Here is a 21,540-nt window from a genome sequence, read left to right on the forward strand (position 1 = left end):
GACTCCTATAGATTTCTTAAGCTAACAGTCATATGCAATTTAACACTATATAGTCTAAGAGACAAAGAATTAACTCACCGTAATTAACAACATTCATTTTTAATTTTCACATCACAGAGTTACTGCTGAGAAATTATAAATGATATCCATGTTTCATGTATTAATTTTACAGATAAAAAACCATAAGATGATATACATGATACACAAATTTTCATTATTTAGAAAACTTTAAATAAAATTATTGTTAATTTGGTTAGGTTCTGTGTGAAAATAGAGCAATGATGTTTTATTTTTTTTGAAACTAAATTTAATAATGACATTTTGAAAGGAAAGGATAAAACCATATTCAAATATTTGGATTCCAAAATGACGTAAAATGAGAACTCCTTTTCTTGGTCGGCTCGGACAAACATAGAATAGTTATTCATACGAAAATTAAACTAAATTTATATTTTTTGGTGATTCTCCTACCAAATATTGAGAACAATGGATTTGCAAATAAAATATTCATATTTTCTTTCAGAACACTACCAAAACAATACATTATACTCAGATTTGTTTATGATTTCTAAAGCCAAAATATTATGTTACTTGTAATGAGGGTGCCATATTCAGAATTACTAAATTACATTGTCCTGCAACCTATGAGTAGAAGCAACTGTCAAATTCATTTGTCTCCTCATGTTTAATTGAAAAATCAATAATTGAATATTTGCTTCTAGTTTTTCCCTCTGACTTAGAAAAGTAGACTGTGAATGATCATATTTTTGTTATAAAACATCAATTTAGTATGCAACTTCTGTTCTTCAAACATTATAAAGAAACACAATTACTCAATCTCAGTTTGAGTAATATGAAAATGCAATAATTTGGATTCTGTACCAGCGCTCTTCAACCAAAGTATCTAGGCATGTATGGATATAAAGAAAACAAACTCTTCATCAAAAGTATATAGATAATTTACTTTAGATGATGATCAAACCTCATGTCTATGAGTGTAGTGCATCAAGGGTCGATGAGTCCCATATACACGTCCTTGTGTGAATGGCACTATAATTCTCATTCAATGAGTTCTTTCACCTCGATGAGGTTGTCTATATCAAATATATCTTGCTCCAGCATACCAAAGTGTGTGGTACCATCTTTCGAGGTTTGGATTTGTCTGTTCCTTGAGTTTGATACATGTGTACTAATGAGATGTGAAATTTTTATTTCTACATAAATATCTGAGGCTTCTTTATTTCCTCAGTTTCCTTCCCCTTGGCTAATGGATCATCCAGATCCTAACCCTTCCTAAATGAAGTAGTATCTTTAAGATGCCAACATCATGTTAATGATATTTGAGCTGACATCATAGCTCTCTAACTTCTTCCCAATGTCATATTTCTCAGTTGTCTCCATACTATGGGAAGCCCTAAGTTCTTATTGTTCTTCATTTAACCAAGGGAACTTACTTTTGATTCTAGTTTTTTCCTTATCCTTCTGTAGTAGAACAGTTTCAAGCTCTAGTTCATTAATTCTAAGGTCTAAGTCGTTGTTACTTCTCGTTACATTAGAGGATAGAGGTTCATAAAGTTCTTCCTTTAGCCTAATATTTTCTTTTTTATATACTTTCCATTTCATTATTAATGTTTCACTACTTTACATTTTTTTATTTCTGTTTAATCTTACCTTTTTATTGGCACGTGTACATCAGTTTTAAACATCGTCAATATATGACTTGAGATCATTCTCATCCATCACATCAAATTCACAAGATGATTCATAGTTAGTCATTTGGAGCTGATTTTTGCCATCTAACAAAGATCAGCCTCTTTATCCTTGTATTCTTCTTCTCTGCATTTTGATGATTCGTGTTCCTCAACTTTTATTGTCTGAATGGTTTTATCCCTGCGTTGAATATTTTTTTGAGAGTCATCTTTCCTTTACACTTTGATTATCTTCTTATCACCCTTTGTTCCTTTACACTTTACACTTTGATTCCTTTACACTTTGTTCATTTCAGGGTATTTTGAGAAAAACTGGCCATTCTTCCTGCAATTAAAGCGCGTCTTTATTTTTTGACAACTTAACCATTAACACACTTCCCTAGAAGATGACTTCGCCTCAGACTTCTGAGTGAATTTTGCACTTCCTTGCCCAATGGGTTTCTCATTACTCCTGCATGCTATATCATTTTGCTTCTCCTCTGCATTTCTTGTATGAACTTGATATCGAGATGCCAAATCTTTTTTATTTGTTTCTCGTCTCATGGCTAATGAGGGAATTCAAGCTCATTGGCGGGCGCCTCATGATGCCAACTCTCTTTTCTTTTTTGTTTGGAGTTCAATTGTCGTTACCTTCACCTTCCATTCTTTAGAAAGAAAAATCAAAATATTATGGTTAATATCAGACTTTTTAAATGTCTTACCCAATGACTTTATCATGTTAAGGTGCTTGTCAAATTCCGCCATCATGTCCTTGATTTCTCACCTTCATTCATCCTGAAAAGTGAGAACTTAATATTTAGAATAGATAAACTCATTTTATGTACCCTAGATGTAACTTCATGGATGGTACATAACTTAACCCCACCTTCTTAGTAGTGCTAGGACATGATATCTTCTCATGCTTTGAAGGTTCCATGCACCAAAAGACAACGGTCATGGCCATGGAGTAAAGTGATAACTCATTTTCATCGACATTATCAAGGTCAGCGTCCAATCCATCACACACTATTTTCCATAGGGTGAAACTAACTCCCATAAGAAACATAATCATCATGTTCTTCCAATATGACAAATGACAAATGAGTTTCTAGAAGGTACAAAGGATTTATTGAACTGCATGGCTTACAATCCAATTTAATAGCGATCCCTGACTTCAATTCATTAATGTAAGACATATTCATTGTTATTCTTGTACTACAATTATAACGAATTCCAAGAACCTAAACAATGGTAAGTTAATCATAATGAGATCACACATTTTGGTTACTGATGATAATGAGGTGTCATGTAAGAGTTGATTAAATCTTTTGTACCTTTTGGAACACACTGTGAAGGTTGGGACCTTACATGTTCGAAACTCAACCCAGAGATTAGGTACTTTTTTTTGAAGAGTTAATTGGATTTGCAATTTAAGATTACTTGGGCCAATGGAGTCATTAACTAGCCTTGCCCATGACCCAAAAGATCACACAAATAAGGATTATCGAACGTTGGAGGAAATGTCATAATGAAAGATCCCATAATATATAAAATAAATTAAAGTCAGAAATGAGAAATACCTGTACAAGTAGTTTATTGGGTGCTCCCTCGTTGCCTTCGTTGCTTATTGAGCACCCTCCCCCTTGTGGAGACTGGAATGATGAAAAATCATTCCAAATCTTTCTCATTGATAATCAAAGAGAATACACGAGATCTGGTGTGTGTGGTTATGTTTGGAGTCCGCAAATTTTTACAGCTCAAGATGACACTTTGTAGAGACCAAATGTACTTTCTTTTGCACGAGAGGATTAAATTGTACAAATGTTAGAGTTTATTTTAATTATCTAGTGCACTTTGCTTATCTCCAAGTATAGGAATCTCGAAGTAGATCGTGGATGGCCGCTGAACCGAGCAGTCTTTGCACAAAAGTAATGCTCAAACTCGATTACAAGAATTAACTTCACAATTAAATTTAGAGGGGTACTTGAACTAAGATTAAACTGTCTTTTATAAATCAGTTACATATTTGAATCCGCATACAAGAAATTTATTAAGAAATCACCGGTTTGAACAATAGAAAAGTTAACCAGATACAGTGTAACATTACCTTAATAAGCTTAAATTCATCAAAATATTTTCATTTATTTTGTTCATTATCAAACTAGGATTTCGGTGCATAAGCCGATCCAAAGAATAAAATAAATCTGGTATAAACGTGTAGCACAAAACCAACATGGAAGGCAATGTTGGATTGTAATCTTGAATGAGTTATTTTAGGAGTTGATATTTGAATAAGTCAAGAAATGGCCAAGTCAGCATGGCATAGGGAGATGTGGAGGCAGGAGCTGAGTTTGAGGAGCAAGTTCATGGACAGGTGTGTGGCCATGTTTAGTTTGAGTCTATAGGTAGTTATGGGAGAATGCCGATAAATATGTCTAAATTCCTTTGTTGTAGTATGCTGTGTGCATCAACTGGTTCCTTCCTCTCTCAAAGTGTTCTTTCTTCTTGTTTCTCTGTGTGAGATCAAGCGAGTGAGAACTTAATCTTTTTTCTCTGTGGGAGATCAAGAGAGTGAGCGCCTGTGCTTCTCTTGTTGGTCGCACACACTCGCGAAGCGTACTTGGACATGGACAACTGCAGAAGATGTCGAGGAAGATCCCAAGACGATATGAGGAGAAACACCGAGGTGTAGTCCTTAGCCTCGTCACGTCCCCGCGTCATCACCATCAAGAGAGCGCCAACTCCAAGAGAGAGGGAACGAGGAAGAGACTTCTAATTCAAATAAACTTTCAAGAAACTCTACTCAACTCAAAGAGAGAAAAGAGAATACATCAAGGGATGTTTTGGGGGGTGAAGAAAACAAGGGAGATGAGGCACAACACAAGACCTAAATGCCCCCTAAAAACTAGGCACGTTCCTAGAAAGTAAGCACAATCCTATTTTCAAAGATGTACCAAGTCATCCTACTTTCTAGGATGTACCAAGTCATCCTACGTTTTAGGATGTACCAAGTCAACCCCCACAATCCTGAAACTTAGGGCTGGGGGGTTTGACATTTCCAACATCTCTTCTCTGTTCCAACAGGTGAATCATAAATATCCAACGTCTGAATGAAGTTACTCTGAAGTTTTTCTCTGAATTGCCTAATAATATAATAGTTTCTTGATTTGCAATAAGCATTTTTTGAAATCAAATAAATGTATTTATATGCAACAAAACATTGTTTTTAATACTTTTAATACGTCATTATTACTTTGAAGGAAGCAATATGTTAAAGAATTTCCTCTCAATCGGCTCCAACCAATCCTTTTGGATATCATATATTACAATATGATATTCCTGTAACTTCTCCCGTGTCCTAGATACTCTCCTATCAAATTCATGCAAGTGCAAGAAAAAAAACAAGAGCGAAGAGGGAATAACTAGCTGTTTCTCTGGTGTCAACAGACAGTGTCCAAGTTTTAGCACTTCATTCTGGAACTTGATGTAGAGGAAAATATTAAGTTTTTTAAGCAGCCACTCACAATAGACTTTATAGAAGCATTTCCACTCTTCATACATTCGTATGTTTTATTTTACTAGTATTTGTTTTGTCCGTAGCTCGCTGAACGTTCACGATCATGGCGTGGATTTGGCAGCTCCGGTACCACAGAATGTTGTAAGAACTGATGCAGGGTCATCGCCGGCGGCATAGAGAAGAGGCTGAAACTGTTCGACGTACTCGAGGAAGCGGAAAGGCTTGAACAGCGCCTGGTTCTTCTCTCCGTCCACCAGCTCAACTGGGGCCTCTATTACCGTTTCTTCCTTGGGAATTGCGAAGAACATTATCGCCATCCTCTTCTCGCCGGAGCAGACACTCACGCGATGGGGGGGAGCGTAGAGCCGCCCGTTGCTCCACGCCTTCGCCATAACCGCCGATGTATCGATCAGTCTTACAGTAAAAATAGAAGCTGCATAGGAAACAATATAAAGCGACGGAACAGGGTGACAATCTCTGAAGGCCTTGCCGGCTGGGAGGTCAAGAGTAAGAGAAATCTCATGGAGGGAGAGAGAAACAAAGAGAAAGAGAGAGCGAGAGAGAGGGAAGAGATATGTAGAAAGAGCAACAGTGAGAAAAAACAAAGAGACATAGAAAGTGAGAGATTAAGAGAGAGAATAAATTTATAAGAAGAGAATGAAAAAGAGACAGCGAGAGGGAGAGATAAAAAGAAAGACACTCAGAGAGAAAGGCAGAACGATAGGCAGTAAAAGAGATAGAAAGAGAGAAAGTGAGAGAGCGAGGAAGAGAGACACTGAGGGACAGATAGAGGTAGAAAGGAGATAGAAAGAGAGAGAGATAGAAAGAAAGGCACAGAGGGACAGAGAGAGATAGAAAGAAAGGCACAGTGGGACAGAGAGAGATAGAAAGAAAGGCACAGTGGGACAGAGAGAGATAGAAAGAAAGACACTGAAAGAGTGAGAGAGAGAGATAGAAAGATAGACACTGAAATAGAGAGAGAGAGAGAGAGAGAGAGAGAGAGATAGAACGAGAGACACTGAGGGACAGGAAGAGAGATACTGAGGGATAGAAAGAGAAAGAGAGAAAGGGAGGTAGAGACAGAGAGAGATAGGAAGAGAGACAGTACGATAAGCAATAGAGACACCGAGAGAGAGAGACAGACAAATAGAAAGTGAGACAGTGAGATTAATAAATATACATAGAAAGAGGGACAGTGAGATTTATATATATACATAGAGAGTGCGAGACAGTGTAAGAGACAGAGAGAATGCGAGAGTGTAAGAGAGAGAGAGAGAGAGAGAGAGAGAGAGAGAGAGAGAAAGAGAGAAAGACAGGAAAGCCAAGTTACTAAAAGCGGTTGATATTAATCGCAATTTAAATTTCACAATCGTAAGATTACCAGGGAATTTTTTTTGCAAATCTTAATTCGATAATGCCGCGAAGTGAAAGTTACCGAATACCGATCCGTAAAGGTAACATTAAACGTGGGTGTACTAATTGTGCAATTCTTAATTTAGATTATACCTTTATGCTAAAGTAAAAATTGAAGATTAATGGAACAAATTAAACAAATAGGATTTCAACAAGAGAGAGACATTTATATATGGGAAGAATAAGAAGTAGATTCTTGATTCAGATAATACCGTTATGCTCAAGTAAAAGTCGGTGATCAATGGCAAAAATTTAAGTGAAAAGATTTTAAGGATCGCGAGACAGAAATTGAGAGACCATGAAGGACAAAGCCGTTAAACGTAGTTCGGGAATGGTAAGATTTAACCGGGTGTACTTGTAGTGCAATTCTTGACTCAGATTATGGTGTTATGCTCTAGTCAACATTGAAGATCAATAGCAAAAATTAAAGTGAAAAGATTTTAACGAGCGAGAGGACATAGAAATAGAGAGACTGAAGGGGAAAGCACTTCAAAGCAGATGTGGAATGGTAAGAATAAACGTGGGTGTACTTATAGTGCAAATCTTGATTCAGATTATTGTGTTATACTCAAGTCAAAATTGAAGATCAATGGCAAAAAGTCAAATGAAAAGATTTCAATGCGCGAGAGAACGTAGAAATAGAGAGATTGTGAAGGCGAAAGCAGTTGAAACCTGTTGTAACTCGTTGAAGAGAAACAACGACCCAAGACGCTACGGTGAAATGCAGAATCAACTCGGACGTGATAACTGTGTCGGCGTATAGAGACAGGAAAAAAGAACCTCTTTACGTCACCGGCGTGACGTCAACGTGCAAGGCTCTTGGTGCAGGGCAACGACTTCTCGTATGGTGCTGCGGAGCAACTCCTCAAACTCCCAAGACAAGGGAGCGACCACCAAGGAGTGATGAAGACAAACCAAAGGAGAGAGAGAGAGGAGAAGAGAGGAAGAGACAAGAAGAATGAACAGAAAACTCATATGCCTTGCATTTCAGAATAGATTTGCCCTCTATATATGAGGGCCAATTACAGTTTCAGGGAATTTGAAAGGTCTGGAATATGAAAAGCCAAGAGCCTTTTCATATTCTCCAAAGAAGCCTCTTCATATTCCCACAAAGAGACAAGAGGAGGGGGGTTAAAACTTTTCAACTCCCCATTCCTTTATTGGGGTTTGACTAGTCAAGCCCTCCCCCTTCACATTCCCGTAATGGGGGGGCTGACACACCCCAACAAAACCAGATCTGTAATGGTAAGATACAATGTGGGTGTACTTACAGTGCAATTTTCGCTTCAGATTATACCCGTTATGCTTAATAAAAGAACGAATATAAATAGCAAAATTTGAAGTGAAAGATTTCAACGAGTACGAGACATAGCATGGAGAGACTGTGAATGCCAAAGTTGTCAAACGTAGATTGGAAATGGTAAGATTAAACGTGAGTGCAATTCTCGACTCGGATTATAGCGTTATGCTAAGGTATAAAGTGAAGGTCAATGGAAAAAATGAGAATGAAAAGATTTCAAGGAGCGAGAGACGTAGAACTGGATGGATAAGGTTAAAGAGAAAGTTAATGAACGCAGATCCTGACTGGTTAGATTAAACGTAGGTGTACTTATATTGTAATCCTTGATTCGCATCATACCGTTATACTGGTGTAAAATGCTAAAATCAATGGCAAAATTATAAGAAGCAAGGATAAGGGAATACAAACCCTGAAGGAGTCGCCAATGAGGAAGACGAGAGAGTTGGGCGAGGAAGGCTTAACGCTAACCCAGTTGCCGCTCCTCGACTTCAACTCGAAACCGGTAACGTCGTTCTGGATGCTCAGCGTGGTAAGGTCGGCGTCACTGTGAGCAGGTAAGATGGGCCACCGCATAGGTTTACCGATTGCTGCTGGAGGGGCGTATTCTGCCACTCGCATCATATATTTGGTAAAACCCACGTGAATATCGTGATATTTCTCTACGCCCAAGCTCTCGAGCACCATCCTCCTCAGCGCCGCCTCCAGTGCCGCCGCTGCTTCGGTGAAGTTGTTGACCGCGTCGCTGAAGAAAGATAGAATGCTCGATAGAACACTCATACAGTATCTAGAATACTGGATGTTAACCACCAAAAAAGATCAACCCTAAGGTTTCTAACTCTCAGCAAGGAAATAACAACCATTAGACATACTCGAAACATATAGACGATGATCACATCTCTAGCTTAATATAACCAATACTCATATTACTAAAAAGAACCAAAAAGGACGAATAAACATTACTTTAAAAAACATAGCATGGTTACAGGTATAACTCAATAGAACACTCGCACATTAACTATAAATAAATAGAACATGATCGCGGTTATAACTCAATAGAATTAATAACTATTAATAGAGAAAAAAACAGTACCCAAGTTGAGCATGATCAAGGACCTCACTATGGTAATAGACACAATCTAGTTCAAATATGAATGATTGAAAAGAGAGAAACAGAAAGAGAGAGAGACAGTGAGAGAGAGATAGAGAAAGAGACACCGAGAGATAGACAGAGAGAGAAACAGAAAGAGAGAGGGAAAGTGAGAGAAAGAGAGAGAGAGAGAGAGAGAGAGAGAGAGAGACTGAGAGATAGACAGAGAGAGAAACAGAAAGAAAGAGAGACAGTGAGAGAGAGAGAGAGAGAAAGAGACACTGAGAGAGAGACAGAGAGAGAAACAGAAAGAGAGAGAAAAAGAGAGAGAAAGAGAGAGAGAGAGAGAGAGAGAGAGAGAGAGAAAGAGACACTGAGAGATAGACAGAGAGAGAAACAGAAAGAAAGAGAGACAGTGAGGGAGAGAGAGAGAGAGAAAGAGACACTGAGATAGACAGAGAGAGAAACAGAAAGAGAGAGAGAGAGAGAGAGAGAGAGAGAAAGAGACACTGAGATAGACAGAGAGAGAAACAGAAAGAGAGAGAGACAGTGAGAGAGAGAGAGAGAAAGAGAGAAAGAGACACTGAGAGATAGACAGAGAGAGAAACAGAAAGAGAGAGAAAGAGACACTGAGAGATAGACAGAGAGAGAAACAGAAAGAGAGAGAAAAAGTGAGAGAAAGAGAGAGAGAAAGAGACACTGAGAGATAGACAGAGAGAGAAACAGAAAGAGAGAGAAAAAGTGAGAGAAAGAGAGAGAGAGAGAGAGAGAGAGAAAGAGACACTGAGATATAGACAGAGAGAGAAACAGAAAGAGAGAGAGACAGTGAGAGAACGAGAGAAAAAGAACCGGAGGAAATGGAAAAGTGTTTATTGTTGATCATAGTCCAATTCATCGTGTTTAGCCACAACTCCTTTTAATTATGGAGTTGTTACTCAGCCTACGATGTACGATTAATCTTTGGTGAAGTGCCGTTGGTTGCTTTAATGTCGTCGTTCATATTTCTCTGTCTATCTCTCAGTGTCTCTTTTTTCTCTCTCTTTCTCTCACCGTCTCTCTCTCTGTCTATCTCTCAGTGTCTCTTTCTCTCACTGTCTCTCCCTCTTTCTGTTTCTCTCTCTGTCTATCTCTTAGTGTCTCTTTCTCTCTCTCTCTCTCTCTCTCTCTCTCTCTCTCTCTCTCTCTCTCTCTCTCTCTCTCTCTCTCTCTCTCTCTCTCTCTCTCTCTCTCTCTCTCTCTCTCTCTCTCTCTCTCTCTCTCTCTCTCTCTCTCTCTCTCTCTCTCTCTCTTCTCTTCGATAACCCCTTTCCTGGCTCTAGGTTCTGTACCGATTGAAGCGAAGCATCTATTACCAGAAGCTGGGGTTCCCTTCAGGCCACATGAGGCTGGAGAAGCGTTGAGCGGCAGCCGAGTTTTGTACGTTGTCGATGGCGAGACTCTCGTAAGGGAAGCCGGGGATTTGTCCGATGTATCCGAGATAAGAAAACGGGGCCACGTTCTGGCGCTTAGTCTCGGGGGGCAAGGAGACGAGCTCCTCGGCGGCGTTAAGAGCGGCGTTCTTAATCTCTGGCGTCAAGCCATCGTATATGATCTCCACACAGCCAAACTCTTGAATGGACTTCCATACCTCAGCCCTCGCCTCTGCCCAAGAAGAACCCTCTGGCTGGCTTATAACCTCGCGGGAAATAGAGACAATAGGCACAGAGAGATTCATCTCCGAAGCCATGCTTAACTTTAGCATCTCAGAGCAGAAGCTTTTGCCGTGAGGCTGTAGCCTTGGTTTCTCGCCTTTTCAATGAGGAAGAACGCCAACTCTACGGCCTTAAATAGATGACAATGGAATCTTTTTCATTTGCTTTAACGCTTATTTCAACCTCCATGGAACGCGGTTGATTTTTGAGTTACTTTATTTATATGGTTTTATTCATGACGAATCCAAGGGACGCGGTGAAGATTTCTCAGTTGCCACTTATCAGCACCGCTTACACTGAGAAATAGTAAAGTTTGAAAGCTTGGCGAAAATGTATGTTATTTTGTTAGGATTGTATTCCCTTTTAAAGGTTATTATTACAATTTTGTTACAAACACACTCGTTTCATTTACTAGCTGATATTATGGCGACCCATTTACAGTTAAAAAATAATATTTTAAAAATATGTATCGATCGCGTGGCAAGTTGTCTAATAATATATATCGGAACAGTATCGCAAACTGCGGAAATGTTATTGATCTTTTTAAAGCTCCTATCGGAAAAAACATGTGCATCGATAAGCGAAGACAAAAAACATTAATTAGTTGACATTATGCCGATCCGCAACTTTTTCTAAATCTCTATCTACGGATGTTGTCAAAAACTTGATAGATAAGCACAATCGCACCGAGTAGCCGAAAGGAAGTACTATTACAACGTCCCGAGTCACTCCGCGCAAAAAGTGTTTGCTTGATCAAATAAATATACATAATGAGTTTCCCGATTGAACGCGGTGTACAACAGTATCAGTAAGTAAAGACAAAACGCAAGTCTAATTGATCCAGCTGGAGGTGCTATGACTCAGCTCGTTGGATGGGAAGTCCTTTTCTCATGTGCAGTTCCTGGTTTGTGTTACGGAGAAAGTGAGATGAGTACGAAGTGATATTCATGGGTGTTTTGGTTACTAAAATATACGAAAAAAACATTAACTGGGTGAATTAGGTACCTTCATTATATCTGGTAGATAAATAATTAGTAGGTATCCATTCTATTTGTGGGAAGGAACGATATAACAAAAGAATGTTGGCAACACCTTAACTCTTTCTCTACTTCTGTCTCTTTCTGTCTGTCTGTCTGTCTGTCTGTCTATCTACCTATCTATCTGTCTGTCTGTCTATCTATCTCTCTCTCTCTCTCTCTCTCTCTCTCTCTCTCTCTCTCTCTCTCTCTCTCTCTCTCTCTCTCTCTCTCTCTCTCTCTCTCTCTCTCTCTCTCTCTCTCTCTCTCTCTCTCTCTCTCTCTCTCTCTCTCTCTCTCTCTCTCTCTCTCCTATATATATATATATATATATATATATATATAAAATCTCCGTCGGGCATGTGTAAGCGTCCCCCCCTTCCCCTCCACATCGTGTGAATACTGGAAAGAGGGGAGCTCCACGCGAAACGTAAGCAGGTTCCCTCATTTATGGTTTTTGTCGTTTTGCCATTTGGATGGGTTCATTTCGGGGCCCAATCCTTGTCCTATTTGGAGATGGTTTTACTTGAAGAACCCAAGACTTGAATAAACATCAGAGAGAGAGAGAATCTTCTGGAGGGTGTGTTTCCAGTCGCTTTTAGAAGATTCCATACTGCGCGAGGTCTTGAACCTCCCTCACAAGCATGATGGCCTTAGCTATGCTCGTCAGACCAAGTCATCGACAAATTCAGCAAACTTGCGTCTTCCTAAAGCCTTGGTTAACATATGATGAACATGCAACCCTTCTTGTGCTGCTAGAGTAAATAGTAGTATCGTCTCCGTCCTGGCTGCTGGCGCAATAACCTGTTCCTGCTCAATTCAATATTTTGTGCATAGCCTCGTGCCAAAAGTTTGGGTTTATTCCTAACTATCTCACCCGAGGACTTCTTAACCATGTATGCCCACTTGAGACCAATAGATTTGCAACCAGGGATAGGACTCACGAGTAAGAACAAAATGATGAGGAATAATAGTAAGATGACTAAGTCAATAATTATGGGACTTGGGTCTACAAATTTTCCCAACATATAGGGGTATTCTTCACACGATTGATGGTTAAATAAGAAAAACAATTGACAGACAATTATGATGTTATTTATGCTGGTGATAAGAGGTACAAAAATATATAAAGTGGAAGTAAGCTGGTAATAGTGACAAAGGATTTCATATGCAATAATATCCAAAGAGAAAACAGCAGCCCGCCATATATTCAAGTTTTATTTCATATTTTCTTACTGTCCCTATTTTATATGTGGCTTTTTATTTTTTACAGCCATTAGAAAGTAATAATTAATTGAACCTTGTAATACTTCTGTAGAAAATTTTAGAATAGAACATCATAGCCTGATATCAAACCATGATATCAGTCATCGTTACCCTCTTAAAAAATGATGCCAGAAACTCATAACAATATTAGATATCCACACTGATAACAGTACTTGACAACGTAGGAGGATGAGAATAAAAAGGAGATGAACAAGAAAAAAAATGACTGGAAAGAAAGAATAGAGGAATAGAAATAGAAAAAGGAACATCAAGAAGAAAAATAAGAAGAAGACGAGTAAAGTGAATAATGGAGGAAGAGGAATACAAAGAAAGAGAATAAGAAGAAGAATAATATTTACAAGAAAAATAGTATAATGAAGAAGAATACTAAGAACAAGAACATGAGTACAAGGAATTAAAAGTGGAAGCGGAATAATAATAAGAAAAAGATGAAAATGATGAGACTTCACGAGTGATAAAGTTGCTGAATCTTAATTTATGAACTTCTCTATTTTTATTTCTACACTTATTATAACTCATTGATCATTTATGTGAATTCATTTATCCCGTGGAGAATAAGAACAGAAAGAGACAAATACCTAAGTTGCAACTTCAGGAGCGATAAAGGTGTTAAACCCTAAGCTCTGACAGTGTTTCTTTACTTATGCACTTCTGATAAATCATTCATTTCTTTGACTTCCTGAATCTTGTCACACTAAGTAAGAAGAAAATAAATATGAGGGGGAAGAGGAAGAAGAAGATGATGAAGAGGAAGAAAACTAACATAAAGAAGAAAAAGAATAAAGATAAGTAGGTCAAGAAGAATCACCAAGATGATTTCAATTAAATGTTTCCCATCCATTGTTGAATTGAACTAAAGCTTTTGCTGAAAATAATCCCCAAATTTAAAATCTGGTGTCAAAATATACCAGGGTTTTTTAATTGGGAATGAAGAAATTAAATACATTAAAGAAGGTTATACAATCTCGGTAAAAGTGTAACACAGCTCATTAGTCACATAATATCTTAATATAACTGCAGTAAAAAATAGTTAAAATTTCATTAAATTGGAGTGGTGACTATTAATTCTTTTGAATATCATACCTACACATTGCAGAAGTCTGGACAAGGCTTCGTCACTGCAAGGGGTGGAATGGCAGTAGCAGTAGTGAGCTGCTACATAGGATTAAGCAGAAAGAAGGTACCAAATGCAAAAAAGGGAAGCATGCAATGGGACAAAACCCTTTCAGGTGGTTCACAAATCACATGTCATGTTCAAACTATGACCCAGCCCTTTCGGGTGCTTTCTTTCTAGGAAAAAAAATTTTACAGAACCAATTAACTGTTCTTCCCCATACACTGCACATTGTGATGGCAAATGCTTCATGTCCTGAGAGAAGGCTGGTTTAAAATCTTGAATGGCACTACGCAATAAGTGTGGAACTACTCAGTCATCATAATCAATACATTCCTAAGTCGTAGAAAACTTGACAAAACTGACATGTCAAATGGTTCCTTACTCTATGAGCAATGGTCTTTTAAGGATATAAAGAGCTCACACAGTTTTAATAATAGGTTTCCTATATTAAATTAATTAATGTTCATGGTTACTCATGGAGAATAATGGTAGGTGGAGCCATCTGCAAAGGCTCACAGTATAGGAAATCAATACAAAAACTAAGCTATTTGTCATTATAACATTTCCAAAATAAAGTCAGTAAATTGGATACATGATTCTGCTTCCAAATTTATTTATTGTTTCATGGTAATTCTAATGCAGTTTGAGTATCATTGCAATATTTTACAACCTATATGACTTTATTATATATGATTTTTTACCCTCTGTATTCTAAGTGTCTAGGCAACGAGCGCAGTAAAATTATCACATATTTTAGTATAACTAAGCTCAAGGTATTTCCCAATATATGTCTTTAGTCACTTGCATTATAAATCATTAGATATTAATAAATGATTTTTTAAAAATTATGAAAGATTTAGACATGTTGCCCACATCCTCAGATACTCATTTGATGATAGTAGTTATCCTTGTTTATCTGATTGGAGTCTATTTTAATTTTGGGTTTATAAACCCAAAATAACTGTTAAATTGATGTCATTTATGCATTTTAGTTTAATCAATTAATCTATAAGAACTGGTACTCACAAACTAAATTACGCTAGTGAGTAGTATGGGTCATCTCCATAGAGAACATGGAATAGGGGATTTGAGGTTATTAAAGCAGTGATTAAATAGATACGAGAGTATTCATGTATAAAATAATAGATAGTAAGATGAGGGAAGCAATGAGATGAGAATATTATAATTACTATTAATAAGGATTATAAGAATATTTAATAAGAGTATCTGATAGGAGGGTGTGCACCGAGGGAATAAGAATGGAATAATATGATGGATGAGAATGAGAAGTTTTGATTGGAAGAGAAACTGAATAAAGAGCTTGAAGTGAAGAGACGGTTGAATTTTGGGTGTAAGATTTAAGTGAACATGAGATGATGAGGTGAGGCAAAGGTGATATTGTGGCAGGTGATGAAAATGGTAAAATGAGATGTGAAAAAAAAGAGGTGGAATTAACCTAAAAATGATGATGGAGACAACACAGTGTAATTATAGAAGTTATCTTGGTCCTTATGTTTCACCGTAATCAGGGGATTTCCCTAATGTTGACAAGTGTATCTTCTTGTTTCTTCACCTCTCTACACACCTCATGACACCAAGAAACTCTTGATGGATCTCAAAACCTCATACACTCTTAATCAACCTACCCAAGTAGAAGGCAAGTTCAAAGACAGATTTTTCAAAGATTGGTGGTCATCTTAGAGATCCAATATATGGATGTAGGAGATAAAGATGAAGTTGCCATCAAAATTTCAGCTTGATTGGCCTTTAGATCATTAGATATCAAGCCCTAAAATAAGATTAATCCTTGTAGATATGTAATGAATCACTTTCCTACCATCATTGCCTCCTGTGCCATCATTGCGCATTTAGGTTTTTGTTCCTCAGACATTCTGGAATTATTGGCATAGATTTGCTTATTTTATTCTCAATCAACAGTTCCAAATCTTCCAGGTGTCCCTGCGCCCACATCCTCAACTTTTAGGCCTTCATAAAAAAATGAATGTCCATTTTTAATGTGACTTGAAAATGTACTTTGTGGTGCCACATTGACGTCGATGCTCATTTTCTGCCAATAAGCAGTTAACATATCATCCCTGAAACTTGGGACTTCTCTGTTCGGTTAAGACAACAGAATCAATGTATTTTTTAAATGAAGGTAGGCATATTTTTTATTCTTTCTCTGCATCCTTATTTACTGAAATTTTAAACCTCTCATTTTATTTGTTGGTCCATGTCCACTCTATTTAAAAAATGAAACAACATCAGTATATGATTGGCATATGGCAATTGTATTTTGTCACGTCATAATGACATCCTTTTGCAACAATTAGTTCTGCTAATCATTATGGAGGACAATGATTGGTCACCATTCGTCAATTCAAATGGCTACATGCAACAGGCCATGAATATTAAACCCATAAAACCTAAATTAATTAATAAACAATCACATATAATCCATAATAATATATCAAATATATTTTCCAACTTAGAAAAATAATATATATGAGAATTAAATACTGCATAATATGAATATGATGTCTAAAAAATCCCTAAAAATACCAATACAATATATTCTTCTAACAATAAATTTAAAACATTGTTTGGGTAGATAACACCCGTAGATAATTATTATACTGGTAATCAACATGTAACTACAGGTATATTACAGTGGAAGGCAACAAGGAGGATCCTATAGGAAAATTTCAAGAGACGCGTTTTATTATGTGCAAACTTTCATTTCATTTTTTTATTGTTTTTTGTTTCCTTCCTTTCACTTGGCGAAGGCCTTACTGACCAAGACAATTAATAGGGTGAAAGTAATAAGTTAGGCTCTAGGGAAATAAAATTACCCAATAAAATATTACAAGATTTGTTTAAAACTCATGTGTATAAAAATACTGTTTCCATTTCAATTTCCCAAACCCCATGAATATTATTTTATGTTATTAAAAGATTCTTGCTGGCATGATGGAACATGGAATTTCCTCCTTCGTAATATACTTTTGAGGATTTCAATTTTTCAGATATTAATGATTGACTGCATTCATCATAGTGTGCGAGTCTGCAACATGGCAGATGGACCATTTCTTGATCTGAGACCCTCGTGCGCAGGCTATACTGATTCTCTCCATGTAGTAGATTAGACAAAAAGAGTATTTCCCACTGATAAATTTGATTAACGGGATATATAGACATGTTTCTATTTCCCATCCTTTCTATAATTCATCATTTTATATTTTCTTTATTTCCTTTTATGGACTAATGGGCCGAACTCTTGGCTCAAACACATATACCTTAACCTGGTATTTAAACCAGGGTTCCTTAGTGAATGTGATGTTGTTGGTTGCTTGACATTGGAGGGCCTCTTAGGGTTTCCCAGAGGGTTTGACTTTGAGGAGCTGAAGTCACTTAGAGGAAGCCAACATGTTATCATAGCTTGGTATCAGTGGAGAGAATATGCCTCAGTAAAGGCATTCTCAGCTAGACATGGTTGTTTGGTTCCTTTTGTGCAAATTTGTGCGAATTGTTCGTTCTGTTCGGTTTTCCGAACAGAACAATACCAAATTCGAACAGATCATCGCACAGACCCATGTGCGGTTATATTGTTCGCTTTGAGCGAATGTTGTTCTAATTTTGCTCGAGTGTGAGAATTTTGTTCGAATGTGCGAATTTTGTTCATTTTTGCACAAAAAAAGAACAGAACAAAGAACAATACCCTTTGCGGTTCTTTTGTGCGAATTTTTTGTTCGTTTCAAACAAACAGAACTGAACAACCATGTCTATTCGCGGCTTATCTTGATTGTCCTGTGTCATCAAGTGCATTGCAACTTCCATGAAGCAACCAACTGTGTTGGACGGTCAACACTGTGTCAGTTTTTGCTGCACACAGAGAGCAACAATGGTGTGTGTTTTGCTTGTCACAGTGACGCTACGATAGAAGCTATTATCATCCCTAATTGTTGGGAGCTAGTAAGTCGATGTCTGTTCCCTTCACATGGTGACATTCAATCTGAATTAGCAAGAGTAGCCATTGTTGATCATCTCAAGGCAAAGGTGTACTGCGTAGCACCATAAATGGTATTGGAGAAGACTGATTTGAATGATCTCCAATTTATTCACCGCGAACAAGGAGTAATAATTGGGATTATCCATAGCATACCCAAGACCTTGAAATACACGGGACTCGATCTACAACAACGGAGTAAGTTCATAGAAATCATTCCGGAAAGAAGGAGATTGGGACATCATTTGATCTAAACCTGGCTGAGGAAGCCAACCAGTCCACACAATGGAAGGTGGAAGGCTGAGGATGCTACAGTCCAAACCTGGCTGCTTAGCAATGCGCCAGTGGACCTGATTCATAAGTATCTGCTGCTACTATCAGTTCTGGAGTAACAGCCACAACTGCTAATAGTACCACTAATGGTACTTGTTAGTGAGATATATCTTGTATGGGTAATGGGCCTCTATGTTTAGCCCATTACCCTCTTATTCTCGTTTCTCTCTCCTAGGGTATATATACCCAACTCATGTACCTTCACTATTATGGGATTATTCTTCTTCTCTCAATCTCATCTTCTTCCTCCTAACCTAGGTTAGGGTTTCACATGGTATCAGAGCAAAGCTCTTGATCCAGACCTTCCTCCTTGCTTCGGCTGCCACTGTCTGCCTTGCAGACTCACCAGCCTTGCTTCTCCCTTCTTTCCCCTTTCTGGCGATCCGTCTCGCAGCCGCCGCAGCCCTAGGCCGCCGCCCACAGACGCCGACCGCTCTCCACAGGCAGCAGCCGCCAGCCGCAGCCCTAGGCCGCCGCCCGCAGCCGCCGCCCGCCCTCCGCAGGCAGCCGCCGCCAGCCGCAGCCCTAGGCCGCCGCCCGCAGCCGCAGCCCGCTCTACGCAGGTAGCCACTGCCAGCCGCAGCCACCACCCGCTTACGCAGGCAGCCGCCGCCGCCTCCGCAGGCAGCAGCCGCCAGCCACAGCCTCGGCCGCCGCCCGCAGCCGCGCCCGCCTCCGCAGGCAGCAGCCGCCAGCCGCAGCCCTAGGTCGCCGCCGCTCTCCGCAGGCAGCAGCCGCCAGCCGCAGCCCCCGGCCGCCGCCCGCAGCCGCCGCCCGCTCTCCGCAGGCAGCAGCCGCCAGCCGCAGCCTGCGCGCCGCGCGCTCCGCAGGCAGCAGCCGCCAGCCGCAGCCCTAGGCCGCCGCCCGCAGCCGCCGCCACCCTCCGCAGGCAGCAGCCGCCAGCCGCAGCCCTAGGCCGCCGCCCGCTCTCCGCAGGCAGCAGCCGCCAGCCACAGCCCTAGGCCGCCGCAGCCGCCGCGCCGCCGCCGCCGCTCCGCAGGCAGCAGCCGCCAGCCGCAGCCTAGGCCGCCGCCCGCTCTCCGCAGGCAGCAGCCGCCAGCCGTAGCCCTCGGCCGCCGCCCGCCGCCGTCGCCCGCTCTCTGCAGGCAGCAGCCGCCAGCCTGCCCCTCATGTCTACCGTCAACTCAGGGTCCTCGTCTGACGAGAACCCCCCGGTGCAGGCTCCCGTCTTCACCGCGGCCGACTTCGGGAGAGACCTCCCTTCTCCGAAGATCGGTCTCCCTCTTCCTCCTGCTCCAGAGTGCTGTCACTTGAGCGCTCCTCAATTGTTGGCCTGGATCAAGTTTGTGAAGTCGACACTCAAAGGCCGGCTTCTCCACAAACATTTGATATGCCCGCTGCTTGCCCCGACCGACCCGCACTATGGTGCCTTTGATGCTGAGCAAAATTTCATCCACTCCTGGCTGCTGAATCACACGCTGTTTACTTCGGTCTACGATAAGTTCCTCCACTTGACTACCCCGAAGGAGATTTGGGATTATGCCCACAAGTATTGTGGCCATGATGCCGACCACTGGCCCATCTTCTCGCTTGTGGAGCGTGCGAATGCTCTCCGCCAAGGGACGCTGTCCATCATGGACTACAGCTTGGCTCACAATGCCCTGTGGCGGGAGGTTGACTACTACATGCCGGTTGGTGACCCGCACGGAGTGGACCGGCGTCATGCTCTTCGTCTCCGCTTCTTGTCCTTCCTCGATCGCCTCAACCCGGAGTATGCCGAGGTGCGTCGCCGCACCTTGCACTCTCCCGGAGTTTGATGCCGTGGTCAAGGACCTGATTGAGCTGGAGAGCAGTCTTCGCCGTGATCCTCCTGACATGGCGAACCCGGCCGACTCCACTGCATTAGTCTCCCGCTCTGGGGACTCGCCTGGGTTACTGCCGCGTCCACCGGTGCCTTCCCACTCTGCTCCCCCGGACTCGGTTGCCGACCCGCGAGACAAACTGGTTTGTACTTACTGCGGCAAGCGCCGCCACACGGCGAAGCGGTGCAGGAAGAAGCAGTTTGATCTCCAAGCTGCCAAAGATGCCAAAGCTCATGTTGCGGCTGTCCCTGCCCCGGCTCTCTCCTCGACTGGCAGTGCCACCGTCACCATGGAGCAGTTACAGGCGGATCTTGCTCGGTTGTCTGCGCAGATGACCGCCCTCCAGACTCAGCCTATGGCTTCCTTCGGGACGTTCGGTGCGCCTCTTGCCTCTACTTTTGATTCGTGGTATTGCGGACATACGGCTCTCACCGCTCCTCTCCTATCGGATACCACTTGGGTGCTTGATACAGGGGTCACGGAACACATGACCCCGTTCAATCACCGGTTCGTATCTTATGAGAGGCATGGTGGGAACCGGGCTGTCCTCACTGCCGGGGGCGGACGTCTTCGAGTGGCTGGTATCGGGACTATCCACGTGGATGGTCTTGGTTTCATCCCCAACGTTCTCCATGTTCCGTCTCTTCGAGCTTTGCTTCTATCACCGCAACGCCTTGTTGATGCGGTTCAGTGTTCCTTCCACATCCAACCTGATGGGATCTTCTTGTCTAACAAGGTGCGGAAGATTACACCGATTAGACGGGATCGGGGATTGCTGCTGTTCGAGGATGGGGGCCGATCGTGTTTCATGGTGCAGCGCAGCCTTCACACCACGGCTGACTCTCGCCGCGACCGCCTTCAGCTCACTCATCAGCGCCTCGGCCACCCGCCGTTTTCTACTTTACAGCGTTTGCTTCCGTCCTTATGTATGGGCTTGGACCTTCAGACCGTTGTTTGCGAGGCATGTCAGTTAGCCAAACATCGACGTTCGTCATTTTCTCCATCTACTTCCCATACGACGGTGCCGCTGTATCGTGTTCACAGTGATGTGTGGGGCCCGACTCCGCGGCCTAGTCTGAAGGGGCACCGCTGGTTTCTCCTCTTTGTTGATGAAGCCACAAGCTACACGTGGACTTACTTGCTGCCTACCAAGTCCGTTGTCGCCGCCACCGTTCAGCAGTTCTGCACAATGGTTCAGACTCAGTTTGGCCGCCCCCTTCAACGCGTTTCCGCCGACAACGCTCGCGACTACGTCAACCAGG

At 41.0% G+C, this 21,540-nt stretch overlaps 2 protein-coding genes across 2 annotated transcripts; one reads left to right on the forward strand and one right to left on the reverse strand.

Annotated features, from left to right (window-relative positions):
- Nucleotides 1-5,175: 5,175 nt before the first annotated feature.
- Nucleotides 5,176-10,813, reverse strand: LOC144710162 (deoxypodophyllotoxin synthase-like). The gene is made up of 3 exons (XM_078583843.1): nucleotides 10,358-10,813; nucleotides 8,327-8,660; nucleotides 5,176-5,588 (listed from the first exon to the last, which is right to left on the reverse strand). The coding sequence occupies exons 1-3, from the start codon at nucleotides 10,744-10,746 to the stop codon at nucleotides 5,307-5,309; spliced, it is 1,005 nt and encodes a 334-aa protein (XP_078439969.1). The 5' UTR covers nucleotides 10,747-10,813; the 3' UTR covers nucleotides 5,176-5,306.
- A 9,370-nt stretch (nucleotides 10,814-20,183) lies between these two features.
- On the forward strand, nucleotides 20,184-21,380 carry LOC144710340 (uncharacterized). Its single transcript, XM_078584082.1, has 2 exons — nucleotides 20,184-20,655; nucleotides 21,015-21,380. Exons 1-2 carry the CDS (start codon nucleotides 20,190-20,192, stop codon nucleotides 21,035-21,037), a joined length of 489 nt encoding a protein of 162 aa, XP_078440208.1. The 5' UTR covers nucleotides 20,184-20,189; the 3' UTR covers nucleotides 21,038-21,380.
- The last annotated feature ends 160 nt before the right edge of the window (nucleotides 21,381-21,540 follow it).

Source organism: Wolffia australiana, chromosome 12 (assembly GCF_029677425.1).
Source record: "Wolffia australiana isolate 7733 chromosome 12, ASM2967742v1".
Taxonomy (NCBI): Eukaryota; Viridiplantae; Streptophyta; class Magnoliopsida; order Alismatales; family Araceae; genus Wolffia; species Wolffia australiana.

Excerpts from the sequence above, each read along its gene's own strand:
- LOC144710340 (XM_078584082.1), top strand. The coding sequence starts at position 20,190 with ATGCCGAGGTGCGTCGCCGCACCTTGCACTCTCCCGGAGTTTGATGCC. Across the intron at positions 20,656-21,014 it reads GGCTTCCTTCGGGACGTTCG|GTGCGGAAGATTACACCGAT; the intron begins GTGCGCCTCTTG and ends TTGTCTAACAAG.
- LOC144710162 (XM_078583843.1), bottom strand. The coding sequence starts at position 10,746 with ATGCTAAAGTTAAGCATGGCTTCGGAGATGAATCTCTCTGTGCCTATT. Across the intron at positions 8,661-10,357 it reads GAAGGGAACCCCAGCTTCTG|CGACGCGGTCAACAACTTCA; the intron begins GTAATAGATGCT and ends ATCTTTCTTCAG. Across the intron at positions 5,589-8,326 it reads TCATTGGCGACTCCTTCAGG|GCGTGGAGCAACGGGCGGCT; the intron begins GTTTGTATTCCC and ends GTTATGGCGAAG.